We start from the raw sequence: 16,903 nt of genomic DNA, 5'->3' as shown, positions 1-16,903 counted from the left end.
CCAGACACATGGAAACTGAAACCAACAATTTAGACATCCTTAAAGTGAGATTTGTTTTTTTTTTACAGTGAAACACACGAACAAGCATACACAGCAAACAATGAACATAGGAAACTCCAGCAAACAAGAACCAACCCCAAAGACAAAAATATCCAATGATCCAAAGAACGGACTATCTACAAATATTTACAATATACGAGACAAGGGTAACAGGGAATACAGGGATGCAAGGAAGGGGCAATCATGGGAAAGGGAGGAACAGCCTTAAATAGCCACCTGGCAGCTGAACACAGGTGTAATTGATCATTATAGCCTGCTGACTTCTGAGAGACACCTGCTGGTGGACACTGAAACTGCAGCAATCAGCCCAGAGCAGCAAAGTGCCACCAGCAGGTGAACTCAATCCTAGCAATATCCCTTTCCTTTATAGGGCATTTTTCAGTTTTCAGCACTGTGATAGTTTGACTAACAACTACTTAGTCAGTTAACACTGCACACAAAGGAATTTTTTTTTATATATTTTTTGAGACAGATATGCCTTTCTTTTGGTGATATTTAAAAACCACTGTTTTTATTTTTTACTATACAAAGAAAAAAATATCAAACAGTAAAAAAAAAAAAAAAAAACATATCCCTTACTTTCTGTTATTACCAAACATATCTTCTTAAATGTCATACATTTAAGCCAAAACATATTTGTTTGATAAAAAAAAATCCAAAGATATATATTATTTAGCCTGTGTGAAAGATATATTTTACATAGTTTGTAACATTTTTGACCCCTGGTGTTCTGACTGTGTATTGCATTTCTTGAGGCCCTAAAATACCAGGACAGTAAGACCATGACACATTTTGAAGAACCAGACACCCCAAGGTATTTGATAAGAGGCATTGTGAGTATTTGTAAGATTTGTGACACATTTTCTTTCTAAAATGAACAAAGTAAATTTGTGTTGTTTTGGAAAGTGGGCACTTCAAGGTATTTTGTAAAAGGCATGGTGAATTATTTGTAGATCTATTGTTTTGCCGCTTTGTTATGGAAATTGAGCAAAGTAAATATTTTTTTGTAATTTTAATAAGTTATTTCTCACAAACAGAATGGGCGTTCTTAGAATTACATTTTTTCTTTTTGCTGCCTAGCCATAGAGGCTCCCAAAATCCAAGCATAAGCTTCAGGCTTTCAAGGGGCTTTCAAACTATTCATTCGATTTTCTGACTACCTATCACATTTTCAGAGGTCGTGAAGTGCTAGAACAGTAGAAACACACAGAAATTATCAAATTTTTGGTAAGAAGACACCCCATGGTATTTACTAAAAGGCAGGGTAGGTCTTTTGAAGATTTAATCTTTTTCCCTAAATTTTAACATGTAAGCAGTAAAAAAAAAGACATTCAAAATGGATGTGGCCTGTCAGAAGAGAAAGCAGCCCCACTGGTCATTTCACAACAACAGCTGGTAATGGTGTCTTATATTATATTTCGCTATCAAATGAAGTAAGGGAATATAATTGTCAGAAGAGAAAGCACCCTCACTAGCCATTTCACTACAACAGCTGGTAGTGGAGTGATGAAAATAATACTTTCCACTGTTACCCTTATACATTCCCTCTAGTGATGTACCCCAGAACTCTATTTGCCGTCCCCACTGCCTGTCCATTCAGTTTTCTGCTTTTGAAATTATCTGAAGTTAAAATACCAAATACTTTCCTTCTGTAGTTCTGGCTCACACTGTATCCCCAATATTATATTTTATGAGAGGATTCTTTTACTCTACATGTTCTTGTAGGGCAGGGGAAAAAGTTTACTAAGACCCACACACCCTGGAAAGAAATCCCTGAAAACGTAAGTGTTGGAGACTACACAATGTTATAGACTCCTTCTCTGGCCCCATGTGATAGTGCTGGGCAAATCACAAGGCACCTAGTGCTGTTACATTGAAGTGGAAGAAAAGGTAACATGTTTACCCATACCCAAAAGTGATTTCTCAAAAGCCCCTGAAACTTAAGAGAGCAACACAGGAGTGAGAAAGATGATTATATTTTGCCGGGCAGGAGGGTAGTTAACTAGAACACTGGCTGGTGGCACTACGATCCCTATACTTGAATGGTGTAGTTCCAGTGTCCACCAGCTGATGTTTCCCAGCAGTCAGCACATCTTAGAAATTAGTCACCATTTAATACTAACTGTTGGGCGAGTATTTAGCCCCATCCTAAAAGTCAAACAGTGACTTGGTATTTTACCTGTGTGCTTATAAACTCTGAATCTGTTACTCCTTGAACCTGCCACCTGTTCTGGTCCCCGTTCCTGCATGTCTAGCTCTCTATTACATTGTTCTCCTGCCTGACCCTTCTCTACCTGATTCCCCATCTCTGTACATAAGTAATTAGTTAGTTTCCACCTTACATGTTTCACTGGGTTGTGTATAGGTTGTTGTAAGTATGCTTTATGTCACTTGTGTTTATAATGCATTGAATTGTTTCACTTAGATTTGTGTCTGGTTTCTTGATGACACCGCTTGTTCTCATTCTCTAAACTGCGAATAAGCTGGGGAACAACTCAAATTCAACATGAACCTGAAGCTAATCTCTACTGGTCTCACTAGCACTGCTGGATACCAGCACATGCTATCTTTACATAATACTTGGGCCAAATGACCAGGCTGGCTACACAGGGGATCTGTGAGTTGTTTGCTGGCATTCACTTCATGTATTGTTGTGGAAACCCTGTATCAAGATGCATCTAAATGATGTCTTATATTATATGTTGCCAGTGAAAAAAGAAAGGGAATATAACCTTCAGATATTTCAGGACAAAACTAGAGAGCAGGTGCTGGAATACATTTGTGTGGCTCATTGCTTTGTTGATCAGGGATGTATTACATATGATGAAATTCAGCCACTGATTTATTTCTGGTTTGAGCTGGCTTTGTCTGGTAACTGTAGAGGTAACTCTAGTGGTGATGATTTTTACCTCCCTTTACGGTGTCTCATTGATCCTTTTTCTATGAACAATATTCTGTATATTCATGAGAAGCCCTGATGGACTGTAATAATGCTGTACATCCTCTTGTTAGAGAGGGAATTTATAAGTTTAATTTTGTTCAAACTCTACTCCAAACCTGGTCCGACATGTCAATCACAGCTAGTTTACATTTATCCATTCCTTCCTCTGGATACCACCCTTCCCAAAGGTCTTAATCTCCATCACACATAGCAACCACATCTTACTCCTCCACATCTCACCCTACTTCACAACCTTTTGTTCCTCTTCACTCTAATTGTACAGCCCCTGTCACTAATCACCCTGTTACCCATGGCAGTCCCTCAGACACCCTATCCAGCGACTGGTATCGGCCACCCAGATCCCCGCTGCTGTTCCAATTTTCCCGACAGCAAAACAGCCCAATCAGTTCCTTGCAGATAGCAGAAGTAGTTAATACTCAAACCAAAAAAGAATCAAAGATTTTTTCCAACCCACTATTCAGTGACTGGAGCCATCAGCCAGATACTCTGTCAGCTTCAATCTCCATCCAGTCTTCACTTGTTCCTCCTTTAGTTTACCATGTTACTCTGCCAATCTCTGACCAGTCCTTATCCCCCACCAGCCCTCAATTAAGCCTGTGGCATTGCCAGTCTTCAACCAGCCTGTTTGCCTTCCAATCACTGATCAGCCTGATCACCAGCCAACCCGTGCCCCAGATCAGTTTGTCACAGTGTTAACTCCAGCCACAGGCCAGCCTGTCTCTGTGAAAGCTGTTCCTGTCCAGCTTGTCTCTGTACTAGCTGTTCATATCCAGCTTGTCCTCCCAAATGCAGTTCCAGTCCAGCTGCCCCATAAGTTTCAATCCAGCTTGTCTCTGTGCCAGTTATTCCAGTCTAGCCTGTCTCCATGCCAGCTGCTCCAGTCCAGTTCATTTCTGTACCAGCTGCTTCAGTGCTGCGTGTCTCTGTGCTAGCCTTTAGCCAATCCTCTACTGTATCAGCTTTTGCTCTTACTGCTGCCACTCTGGGTTTAGAATGCTGAGCACCCCAGTATTCCTTCCCTGCAATTTATTCTACTCCCTTCTTCCTAAAAAGTATGATTCATCCTATGGACAGAGTCACTTATTCAGCCAAGAGGGGTTCTTGATCATTTTTCAAAGCTTCTCTGACTTCAAAGATCCTCCCTCCTGCCTCTGCTTCTGAGGTCCTGCACCCTGAATCTGCTCCAAAAGTCCAGCTTTGCAACTCCAGAAATCTTGCCTCAACTTTGCTCCAAAGTCATTGCACCTCATCTCACCAGAAGCCACGCATCCGATTTCTTAATCTGAGGTCATGCACCCTGAATCTGCCCTAAAAGTCCTGCAATTTCAGAAGCCTTGTACCCTGTTTCTGCTTCAGAGGTTTTGCATGCTGACTCTGGTTCAAAGATTTTTCACCCTGTCTCCACTCCACAAGCCACACACCAGCCTCTGTTTCATAGACCTTGCACCCCATTTCTGCTCCAGAAGTCTTGCAACCTTTCTTTGCCCCCAATGTTCTGTACATCATATTGGCTTCTGAAATCCTGTACCTTCTCAAGATCCTGTACCCTAATGCTTCTTATGTCCTGCAACCTTACTCTACTTATTCTCTGCCTGCTACCCACCCTAACTCTGGTGTAAACTTTGAGCTGCTGGGAGCTGGAAACGTCAATGTGCAGAGCAGGTCCTAGTGACTGTAACGCTCCTGCGTTTTTAGTATAGGCTGGATTTGCAGCTGCAAAATCTCCACTCAGTAGTCATGTAGAGATGTGTTGAATACCAGATCCAACTCTCCAGGACTTATCACCGTGGGCCTGTCAGCTTCAACATACAGATATATACACACTCAATGAGATGTTCCTGGAGTGATAGCATGTATATGATAGTATGAAGGTGATGTGCTGAAGGGACAGGTGTGAACAGTGACAAGGATGGTAATCACTTGATAGGTTTGTATAGGAGAGTTCAAGATGGTATTTAGGAATGCAGATAGGTTAGTATCGAGTATGCTAACAGGTGGTGAGGACAGCAGATGACAAATACAGGATAGACTAACCCAGTGCAAGGATAGATAGTAGTAGACAGGAGAGCTAGCAATCTATGCAGCAGTGATAGATGGTAGTAGGCTCAAGAGCTAGCAATCTATGTAACAGTGCAGATGATAGGATAGTATGGATAGGTAGTAACAGTCCTTAATGTGCATAGGTAGATAGTGCAATAAGGTTATGGAGGGTTCCCCTGCGGGGTACTTATCACTTGTAATGTTAGTAGTTTAGAGAGGTCCAGTAGATAAGGAATGATCCGGCAGCGAGATACAGGTATCAGTAGCGAGGTTCCGGTCTGCTCCAGGTAAAGGGAATAGCTGGAGGTTCCGATCGAGAGACAGGCTTGAAAGCATGTGGATAACAAGGCAGGTTGAACGAACAATGTGAGTGAGACCGCCGGCGGGTGAAATAGCCGCTCTGCGGCGCTCAGCAGTGACATCATCGTTCTTAAAGGTATATGCGTACCACCTGAAGAGAAAGGTGGGACGCATTACAGAGAAAGTGGTGATTAAGGGTACCGGAGGTACCAGAATCTTACAGTGACAAGGTTTTGGAGCATACAAGTTGCCTGGATATGGAGTGTCCTTGTATATTGACAGAGTTCCTGTGTTGTTGAAATACCCAGTACTAAATCTTCTAATGACTTATGGCACCCCAGCACTGTGACATCTGCTATCTTGATGAACTTGGGGATTCCATGTATTACAGTGAATCAAGTCAGCGGGACACTTAGATGGCCAGTAAATCCCAGTGGGGAGGCACCTTGCCTGTTACTGGACCCCAGAAGTTGGGAGCCCTCTTGATGGACATGTTTGGAACCCAGCTTTCCCATAAATTCCCTGTAAATAAAGGACTGCTGATTTTGTTTATGCTAGAATCTTACAGTACCCCCCCCCCCTTAAGGCCGGCTCCGGAAGGCCTATAGGACAGGTTTCTCTGGGTGTTTCGAGTGAAAGTTCCGTATCAGTCCAGGCGCATGAATATCAGAGGTATCTAGCCAGGTGTCGTCTTGGGGTCCATAGTTCTTCCATCTTATGAGAAACTGGAGTCTTCCTCTATGGATGCGAGAATCCAAAATTTCCTTGATCTCATACTCTTCTCCGCCTTCAACTTGTATTGGAGGTGGAGGCAAGATGGTAGGCCTTATTCCTTGGTTAGGAACATGGGGCTTCAGTAGCGACACATGGAAGATGGGATGGATCTTGAGATCTGCTGGTAGGGTGAGCTGTACTGCAGCTTTTCCGATAAGTTTTTTAATTGGGAAGGGTCCCAAAAATAAAGGTCCAAGCTTCTTGCTAGGGATTTTTAATCTTAAGTTCTTTGTCGATAGCCAAACAAGGTCCCCAATAGCATACTGAGGAGAAGGTCTTCTACGAAGGTCGTAGTACTTTTTTTGTTGACTGTGAGCGTGTGATATAGTGGTATTGAGTAAACCCAAAGAGTCTTTTATTTGGGTAAGGTAATCCGAGGCTACTGGGTTACTCGATGGCAGGATGCGTGGTGGAAGAAGAGTGGGATGAAACCCATAGTTCAAGTAGAACGGACTTTGCTTCATAGTACTGTGGGTTGCGTTGTTGTAAGAAAATTCTGCTAGAGGAAGGAGATCCACCCAATCATCCTGCAAGTATGATGTGTAGCAACATAGATATTGCTCAATGCACTGGTTGACTCTTTCAGTCTGTCCGTTGGTCTGAGGATGGTAGGGAGAAGTGAGCTTTCGCTCAATGCGTAAAATTTGACAAAGTGCTTGCCAAAATTTAGAGATGAATTGTGAACCACGGTCGGACAAAAGAGTTTTTGGAATTCCATGCAACTTAAACACATGTTTCATCAGTAGTTCTGCTGTTTGTTTAGATGAAGGTAGTCTACGGATAGCAATGAAATGTGCCATCTTTGTCAAGTGGTCCACTGACACTAGGATGGTATTAAATCCTTTAGAGGGTGGTAGTTCTACTATGAAATCTAAGGACACAACTTCCCATGGAACCTGGGGTATTGGTAGACTACAAAGTAGTCCAAATGGTTTTGTAGTGTCAATTTTGGACCTTGCACAGATGTCACATGAAGAAACAAATTTTTGTACAGACGTCTTCATATCAGGCCACCAAAACTGCCTGGTGAGCAAATTAAAGGTTTTCGTTATACCCATATGTCCTGCCATGGGCACATCATGCGATAACTCCAAGATCTTGGTGCGCATATTAGGGGGTATGTAGAGTTTGTCATTGTAATAGAGGAAGCCTTCTGCATCAGTACTTAGTTGTGGTGGAGGTGAATCCATTCTTATACTATGCAAAATCTCTTCCTTCAAGGAACGGACAACACCAATAATGCGTTCATAGGGTATTATGGGAATGGAAGGGATTTCGGCGCAGTTATCTTCGGTTAATCGTGATAGCGCATACGCTTTTTTATTTTTGTCTGCAGGCGTGTAGGTCACTAGGAAATTAAATCTTAAAAAGAATAATGACCATCGTACCTGCCGGTGGGAGAGAGTCTTGTTAGTCTGGAGGTATTGAAGGTTTTTATGATCTGTATATATGAGTATTGGTAACTGGGTACCTTCGAGCAGATGTCGCCAATTCTCCAGTGCCACTTTTATGGCAAGCAACTCCTTTTCACCCACTGGGTAATTCACCTCTGGGCTGCTTAGTGATTTTGAAAAGAAAGCAACTGGGTGGAGTGATGAAGTGTTTGTTGGTCGTTGGGAGAGAACTGCTCCTACTGCCATATTTGACGCATCTACCTCTAGAATATATTGGAGGGATGGGTCTGGATGGCGTAGTATGGGAGCAGAAGTAAAGCTTGATTTTAACAAGCAGAAAGCTTGATTTGCTTCTTCTGACCATTTGAATGGTTTTTATACTTGTCAGTTGTGTGAGAGGTCTCACAATAGCGGAAAAGTTCTTGATGAACTTCCTATAGAAGTTCGAGAATCCAAGGAATCGCTGTAGGGCCTTACGAGTTGTTGGTATAGGCCAGTCTAGAATACAGGATATCTTACTCATATCCATCTTAATTCCAGTTTTGGATATGAAGTATCCTAGAAATAATATTTCTTCTTTATGAAATAGACATTTTTTTAATTTCACATATAGTCTGTGTGAGAGCAGTCTGGACAACACAAGTCTTACATGTTTTATGTGTTCAGGCATAGATCGAGAATAAATAAGTATATCGTCTAGGTATACTACAACACAGACATCAAGTAAGTCTCTAAAGATGTCGTTTATGAATCTTTGGAAAGCTGCGGGAGCATTACATAGCCCGAATGGCATCACAAGGTATTCGAATAGTCCGTATCTGGTTCTGAATGCTGTTTTCCACTCATCCCCGTCACGGATTCGGATTAGGTTGTATGCCCCTTTCAGGTCTAATTTGGTGAAATAAGTAGCCCCACGCACCTGTTCAATAAGTTCAGGGATGAGCGGCAAAGGATAGCGATCCTTTATCGTAATCGTGTTTAATTGCCTATAATCGATAATAGGCCTGAGACTGGAATCTTTATTGCGGACAAAGAAAAGTCCTGCAGCAGTGGAAGAAGTAGAGGGTCTAATGAACCCTTTTTTTAAATTCTCATCCAAGTATTCCTTGAGATGAGAAAGTTCATCCTGTGAAAGGGGATAAACATGACCGAAAGGCAATTTGCTGTTAGGGAGTAGATCGATAGTGCAATCGTAATCCCTATGGGGAGGCAACACTTGAGCATTTTTCTCAAGGAACACTTCGGACAGATCCTGATAGCATAGTGGTGCAATTTCATCTGACACCACAGAAAGCATCTTCCCATAAGATGGGAGGTTACACGTATTCTCACAATAGTGAGAAGGGAAAACCAAAGTCCGTTTTTTCCAATCTATGATTGGTTGGTGTGTGTGTAACCAGGGAAGTCCCAAAATAATAGGAAAATGGGGTGAGGATAGTATGTCAAAGGTGATGGTCTCCACATGTGATTCGTTGGTAGTGGCAAGGAGTGCCTGTGTCTGGTTGGTGATTGGACCAGAAGACAGTGAAATACCATTAATGAAACTAACAGAAACAGGCTTAGATTTTGAAATAATAGGTATTTTATTTAAGGTAACAAAGCGTGTATCAATATAGTTTCCACAAGATCCAGTGTCGACCATAGCCTTGGTGGTGATCCTAGTTTGGTCCCACTGTAATATTAAATGAACAAAAAGATAGGGGTTAGAAAAGGAAGTCGTTAATCCTCCCAGCAAGACATGTGAACACTCACCCTCTTTTTTGCGGACAAGGGGACAGGTGCTTATCAAATGATCCGAGGATGCGCAGTACATGCAGAGATTTCTGGATGTTCTTCTAGCTCGTTCAGTAGTCGTTAAAGGTGGGCGTATGGTTCCTACATCCATGGGAGTAGGGTCAACGGCCGAAATCTGAGAAGGACTAGACAATGGAATTCCCATCTTTTCAGCCCTTCTTTCTCGCAGTCTGTCGATGTTGATACTAAGTTGTATCAAGGCCTCCAAGGTGCCAGGTAAATCCGCTCGGGCGAGCTCGTCTTTAACAGCTTCCGATAACCCGAGTCTGAATTGAGTTCGCAAAGATGTGTCATTCCACCCTGAATCAAGGGTCCATCTTTTGAACTCAGATACAAAGTCTTCTACAGGTCTCCTTCCTTGTTTTAAGGCCCTCAACTGAATATCAGCAGTACTCTGCCTATTGGGGTCATCGTATAAACTAGCGAGTTCCGCTAGGAATAAAGAATAGGTGTTGAGAATCTGATCATTATTCTCAAAGAGAGAGTCTGCCCAGGCCCGTGGATCACCCGTCAAGTATGAAATAACGGTACAGACTTTTATTTGATCAGTGGGGTAAGTACGAGGTTTTAACAAAAAAAGCAATTGACATGCATTTTTGAATTCACTAAATTTTTTCCGATCACCTGTAAACACTAGAGGAGGGTTTATTTTAGGTTCAGGAGGCTGAACAGCAGTAAGCCGTGAGAGCTGGGTTACCTGCTGTGTCAGAGTCTGATTCTTTTCTTGTACGTCAGTCAGAGCAAGTATAAGGCTGGGTTTCCACTAGTGCGACTTCAAAGTCGCGCGTCTTCAATAGCGACTTTGTACTTTGATAAACTTGTGTACGAATTTACAACGACTTGTTGCGGCTACGACTTGTTGCGACTTTGATGTATGCGACTTGCACATAAAAGATTCCTTTTCCTGCTAGTGATGTAATTCCTTTTCCTGCAAGTGATGTCATTTCCTGTTTTGGAATAGTAGTGTATGTTGCAGGAAACATGTTGGCTATGCAGTATGTTGGAGCAGCAGTAATTATGGCTGCTGTAGCAGCTGTTATTGATGAGGAAGAAGAGGACAGGAGAAGGAGAAGGCATCGCTTCTGGATCCATCCTGTCATCTCCCAAAGGGAAGAGAGAGGCCAGTTCAGGATCCTTTATCATGACCTCCGTGCTCATGAAGACAAATTCTTTAATTACACACGGATGTCAATTAAAAGGTCAGAACATATGTTCATGTCAACTCTTTAACAAATATGTCTCTATGTATGTTATTTTTTACATGGATAATGTTGATAAATGCCATATATGTTTTTTTTTTACAGTTTTGATGAATTGTTGGCTCTGCTCTCCACACATCTAGAGAGACAAAACACTAGATTCAGAAGGAGTATTCCGCCCATAGAAAGACTGATTATCACATTGAGGTAAATTTTCCAACCTACTTACCTCCTGAGGCATTTGGAGAGACACATTATCATGTAATTATCATGTAACATATATGTAGTAGTGGTTGTGATTATGTTTGCCATGTTTTTTTCAACAGTGTCTTTCTCCTGCCTATCTTCTTCCTTCATTTCCTCAGGTACCTTCGTCCAAGCCAGTTTATGCATCATTCTAACATTATTTTTTTATTTTTAGGTACCTGGCAACTGGACATACCTTTACAAGTTTACATTATGAGTTCTTGGTTGGCAAAACTACTGCCAGCTATATTATCCATGATACCTGCAGAGCCATCTGGAATGTTCTTAAGGATTTGGTCCTGAAGAAACCCACTACAGAAGACTGGTGCAAGATAGCAGAATATTTCTGGGACCACTGCAATTTTCCAAATTGTGTTGGTGCAATTGACGGAAAACACATTAGAATATTGAAGCCCATTGGCAGTGGAAGTAAATTCTTCAACTACAAAAAATACTTTTCTTTTGTCTTACTAGCAGTGGCTGATGCCAAATACTGTTTTAGCTATGTAGACATAGGTTCGTATGGAAGCAGCTCAGACTCGAGCATATTTGCGAGATCCACATTCGGAAGAATGTTGAGGGAAGATGGACTTCAGCTGCCACCGGACTGTCCACTACCAGGGACAAACGGACCACCACAGCCATTTGTTTTTGTTGGAGATGAGGCTTTCGCTCTCAGTCATCATCTCTTAAGGCCCTATTCAAATCGGTCTCTGACTGTGGAAAAAAGAGTTTTCAACTACCGCTTAACCAGGGCAAGACGAGTTGTTGAATGCGCCTTTGGAATTTTAGCTAACAAGTGGAGGTTCCTGCACACATCTATCAATTTAAAAATGGATAATGCAATATGTGCAGTCAAAGCAGCATGTGTTCTTCACAACTATGTTGCACTTCGTGATGGGTACAATCATGAAGATTGTGGCATGAATGACATGGAGGGTGCAAGTTTGAGTGCCAGTAGGGGCACAAGCAATGGTGCTACTGTGCGTGAGGGATTCACATCCTTTTTCATGTCTGCTGCTGGTTCTGTCCCCTGGCAGCTGGACGCTATTTCATAATGTATCACACGTTCCAACACAGTCCAATTTTGGATAAAATTCTGTTATGTTTTCCTTATATTTCTGTGCAATTATAACCAAAGTCTGCATATTGTTCCAGTTCTAGCTATAATAAAAATACATTGCTTAACCTTCTGTTTTGCTGTTTTCTACTGTAGATATAATTATATAGCATACACACATTATTGACAGTACTATAGAAGCAAAAATAATCCAAACAAAAACCACAGAGTAGAGTAACAAGGTAATTTTTTTTATTTTTTTTTTTTTTCAAAATTTAGAAAAAAATAAACTTTTTATAACAACATCACCAATGTTTTGGAGATACCAGCACCAAAACAATGAAAAAATAAATTAACAGGTAAAATGTTAACAACACCAAAAACAAAAAAAATTACAATTCCTGGTATATAATTGGAGATTCAGTGGACCCAGAATGAGAAATATTTGATGGGCCAGATGGGCTTGGGTAATCACTTGCAGATCCCTGACGGTATTGCCTTTCCGGGAAAGGCGTAACCTGCATGGGAGCAGGTTGGTAAGGTCTTGGTGTGCCAAGGGTGGAGGCAATAGGGGGCGGTATTGGGTGCAACATGCGGGGCCTGGAGATATTCGGCATGTTGCCATACTCATCGTAGTATGGGCGATTAACTTGGTGCCCATACTGTGAACTTGGTGGTGGTGGTGGTGGTGGTGGGTACTGGTAATTGGGGGGATATGTGTGGTGGGGGGGGGGGGTTTCCATACATGCTGTAGAGCTTGCCTCCCCAACCACAAAAGATTGGGCGGTTGACATGAGAGCCATCCTTAGTGCATACTTTTTCTCAGGGGGGACCTGCTTGCACATACCCAACAGCACGGTCATGAAAGCAGTGTCATCACACATGCTTTCCTTCATGTGTGCGTTCATTTCCTTCACCACCTTCAGAACCTCCTCCATGGGTTTACCACCCCTAGGATTCGCCCTTGATGAAGACCTTGAGGAAGATCTTCGTGAAGGCCTTTGTTCTGTACTAGGCCCTGGTTTAGCCTCCACCGCAGCAGGAGAATCAATAATGGACAATGGTCTTGATATTACTCCCTCTGATTCCTCACCATCAGGGTCAGGGTCACCAGGGTCTTGGCATCCCTCCTCCTCCTCCTCCTCCGCTGCCGCCTCCTGTGACCCCTCCTGCTGTTCAGAACCAAGTGAGGAGTCTTGCCAGCTTGCTTGGGTTCTGAAATATAATGAATACATTTCAAATTTTAGGAATATTAATATATTTTATATGTCAACTACAGTATCTAAAAAAATGCTGACAACTTACTCTCGCATCTCCAACACCGGCCTTAAAAATTCCAGCTCCTGGGCATGCGCATAGGGGACAATTCTGGAGGACCCAGAACCACTCCTTGCTTCTCGTAATTTTCTGAGATAGCGGTTATAGCAGTCCTTTATGCTTCTCCATCTGGTTTGTAAGGAGTGCACTGAAAAAAAGAAAATAACGGTACTGTACTGTACATATGGGGGCAAGCAGCAATGTGATAAATTGCATATATGAAACACTTACATTTTTCAGTCCGTTCTGTACTTGTAAGACAGTCCCAATTTTCAAAATAGATCCTTGCAATCTCCAGCCATGCTCTCTCCTTCCTCACATGGTCCTTATATAAGGGGTCTCGGGTGTCGTATATTGAGGGGCGAGCTCTGACCAGACGTATAATCTCCTCATTATCATGAGAAGTTCTTTTATTCTTCCTGGATCTTGGCATGCTTGCTGTATATAACACTCTCCTCTCCTCTGCTAACTATGGGAAGTGATGTTCTTGGGAGGTGCAGAGAGCATGTGATTTGGGGCGGAACATAACAATAAAAAAAATTTACTGTAAACTTCCGTGCAAATCGCAACGAAGTCGAGACGAAGTCGCGTTCAAAACCGTGTACTGCGACTTCGTTGCGACTTACATTACCTTCTATGAGGGACATATCGCACTAAAGTCGGCCCAAAGTAGTGCAAGAAGCAATTTTGAAGACGCTGCGTCTTGAGTCGCAGCAGTGGAAACGGTCCATATTGAAAACAATGGGTTTTGACTTGTCATGCGACTTGACATGTGTCAAGTCGCACCGCAAGTCGCACTAGTGGAAACCGAGCCATGCTTTTACTTGTTGTGTTAATTGTGTCACTTGAGTGGGTAATTCTGCTGAATCCATTTTTAAGGTTCGTTCAATCTGTAACGCTCCTGCGTTTTTAATATAGGCTGGATTTGCAGCTGCAAAATCTCCACTCAGTAGTCATGTAGAGATGTGTTGAATACCAGATCCAACTCTCCAGGACTTATCACCGTGGGCCTGTCAGCTTCAAGATACAGATATATACACACTCAATGAGATGTTCCTGGAGTGATAGGATGTATATGATAGTATGAAGGTGATGTGCTGAAGGGACAGGTGTGAACAGTGACAAGGATGGTAATCACTTGATAGGTTTGTATAGGAGAGTTCAAGATGGTATTTAGGAATGCAGATAGGTTAGTATCGAGTATGCTAACAGGTGGTGAGGACAGCAGATGACAAATACAGGATAGACTAACCCAGTGCAAGGATAGATAGTAGTAGACAGGAGAGCTAGCAATCTATGCAGCAGTGCAGATGATAGATGGTAGTAGGCTCAAGAGCTAGCAATCTATGTAACAGTGCAGATGATAGGATAGTATGGATAGGTAGTAACAGTCCTTAATGTGCATAGGTAGATAGTGCAATAAGGTTATGGAGGGTTCCCCTGCGGGGTACTTATCACTTGTAATGTTAGTAGTTTAGAGAGGTCCAGTAGATAAGGAATGATCCGGTAGCGAGATACAGGGATCAGTAGCGAGGTTCCGGTCTGCTCCAGGTAAAGGGAATAGCTGGAGGTTCCGATCGAGAGACAGGCTTGAAAGCATGTGGATAACAAGGCAGGTTGAACGAACAATGTGAGTGAGACCGCCGGCGGTTGAAATAGCCGCTCTGCGGCGCTCAGCAGTGACATCATCTTTCTTAAAAGTATATGCGTACCACCTGAAGAGAAAGGTGGGACGCATTACAGAGAAAGTGGTGATTAAGGGTACCGGAGGTACCAGAATCTTACAGTGACAAGGTTTTGGAGCATACAAGTTGCCTGGATATGGAGTGTCCTTGTATATTGACAGAGTTCCTGTGTTGTTGAAATACCCAGTACTAAATCTTCTAATGACTTATGGCACCCCAGCACTGTGACATCTGCTATCTTGATGAACTTGGGGATTCCATGTATTACAGTGAATCAAATCAGCGGGACACTTAGATGGCCAGTAAATCCCAGTGGGGGGGCACCTTGCCTGTTACTGGACCCCAGAAGTTGGGAGCCCTCTTGATGGACATGTTTGGAACCCAGCTTTCCCATAAATTCCCTGTAAATAAAGGACTGTTAATTTTGTTTATGCTAGTATCTTCCTAAGGGCTGTCTTTTTACAACTATTCCCCAAGAAGTGTGCCAAGGACTTTTTGGCTGAAGTTTGTTGGAGCATGGTGGGGCCACTCCTTAAAGGTGTGGGTGGAGTGTAAGGAACAAGGTCAATGTACATCTTTGCCAACACACCACAGATCAACAATTACCGTCTGAAAGTTTTATTGTAGAATAATCACATCACAATGGACAACGTGCAACATTTTGAAGTCAAGAAGGACCCATTTGTTAGGCATGTGACATGCCTGACAAAGGGGTCCTGCACAACTCTAAAATGGTGTACTTTGCCCATTGTAAAGTGATCATTTTACAATAAAACTTTGGGACAGTACTTGCGGACCTGTGGTGTGTGGGCAAAGATGTACATTGACCCGTGATCCCTCCAATCTCCAAGTGGCTGTTGCTGCAGCACCTGTTACTGGCTGCTGGGAGGATTAAAAGCCCAACCTTCAGGGTCACACAGTACCTCAGGATTTTACCTGTGTGTATAAGCCTAATTTGTTACTCCCTTAACCGGCTACATGTTCTGACCCCTGTTTCTGTCCTATCATACTCTCTGTTACTTTGTACTTAAGTCTGACACTTCTCTACCCAATTTGATTTCTCTTCTGTACATATTTACGTGGGTACTTAGTTAGTTTCCACTTTTCAGGTGGTTCATCAGATTGTGTATAGGTTGCTGTATTTTTTTTTGTTTATAATATATTATATTCTTTTACTTAGGTTTGAGTAGTTTCCACGTATGTGGTCACTGCAGGATTTGTGGGATTAGTTAAGTGACCCTTTTTCTTTGCCCTACATGGGCAAAGTAGGGATTCACCTTGAAGCCTGCCTGTTTAGGTCTACAAATATAGTCTGCTAATACTGATGCAAGCTGAATGATGCATAATGAACTTATTACTTTTTTTTGTCTCAATGCTATGTTCAGTGTTTGTAAACTGTAAAAGAGAAGGAATTTACACAGCCTGGATATGTTTCTGACTTTTCTTTTCTCTACATGAGATATAATAATACTGTTTGGTCAAGTACAGCCCAAGCCTGTAACTGGATAGTGAAGGATCAACATCACACTGATGAGGTCAGCCCTGTGCTCATACCTCCTATCAGCCAGCTCCCTGTGCACTGTGGATTTTAGTAAATCATGACTGGATTACAGAGCTGTATCTTCCACTCCTACTCTGATTCCTTCTATCCAGGGAGCTCCAGGAGACTAAGACAAACTAAAGAAATAAATAAAATATTTTTATGGATCTTTGTTTAAATTAACATAGGTTAGTGGGGGTATTTTTTATTTATGTACACGTCTGCTTTCAAACTGTTCCCTTTGCATTTAAAAACCACTTTGGTTGTTTTTTAAAATATACTAGCTTAGTGTGATGATAGAGTTGTTGAAGACCTGCAGTGATCTCTGACATTCTATGACTCGGAACTCCATAAAATGACACCTAAGGTAAGTCGCTATATAACCACTTTTGTACAGTACTAGGTGGATTTTCAGACCAGCCACTGGAGAACAAATTATGTGAACTGAATCTGTCCAAACCTTTCCTCACTAACTCTCTTTGCAATAATGTTACTGGACCCAGTTCCAACAAGTTAAATCTGAATTACATAC

General features: G+C 42.2%; 1 protein-coding gene across 1 annotated transcript in view; it reads left to right on the top strand.

Annotated features, from left to right (window-relative positions):
* Nucleotides 1-2,732: 2,732 nt before the first annotated feature.
* LOC309543462 (uncharacterized protein) overlaps nucleotides 2,733-16,903 on the top strand; it is a gene marked incomplete at both ends in the record, with an annotated part of 127,753 nt that continues 113,582 nt past the window's right edge. The window contains 3 exons of the mRNA XM_082242944.1: nucleotides 2,733-3,016; nucleotides 10,434-10,509; nucleotides 11,198-11,714. Coding sequence (XP_082099070.1) covers nucleotides 2,733-3,016; nucleotides 10,434-10,509; nucleotides 11,198-11,714 — 877 coding nt within the window. The remainder of the gene's footprint in view (nucleotides 3,017-10,433; nucleotides 10,510-11,197; nucleotides 11,715-16,903) is intronic.

Source organism: Pelophylax lessonae, assembly GCF_965119305.1.
Source record: "Pelophylax lessonae genome assembly, chromosome: 1".
NCBI lineage: Eukaryota > Metazoa > Chordata > Amphibia > Anura > Ranidae > Pelophylax > Pelophylax lessonae.
Note: the sequence above shows the minus strand (reverse complement) of the source record. Positions and strands in the feature narration are given on the sequence as shown.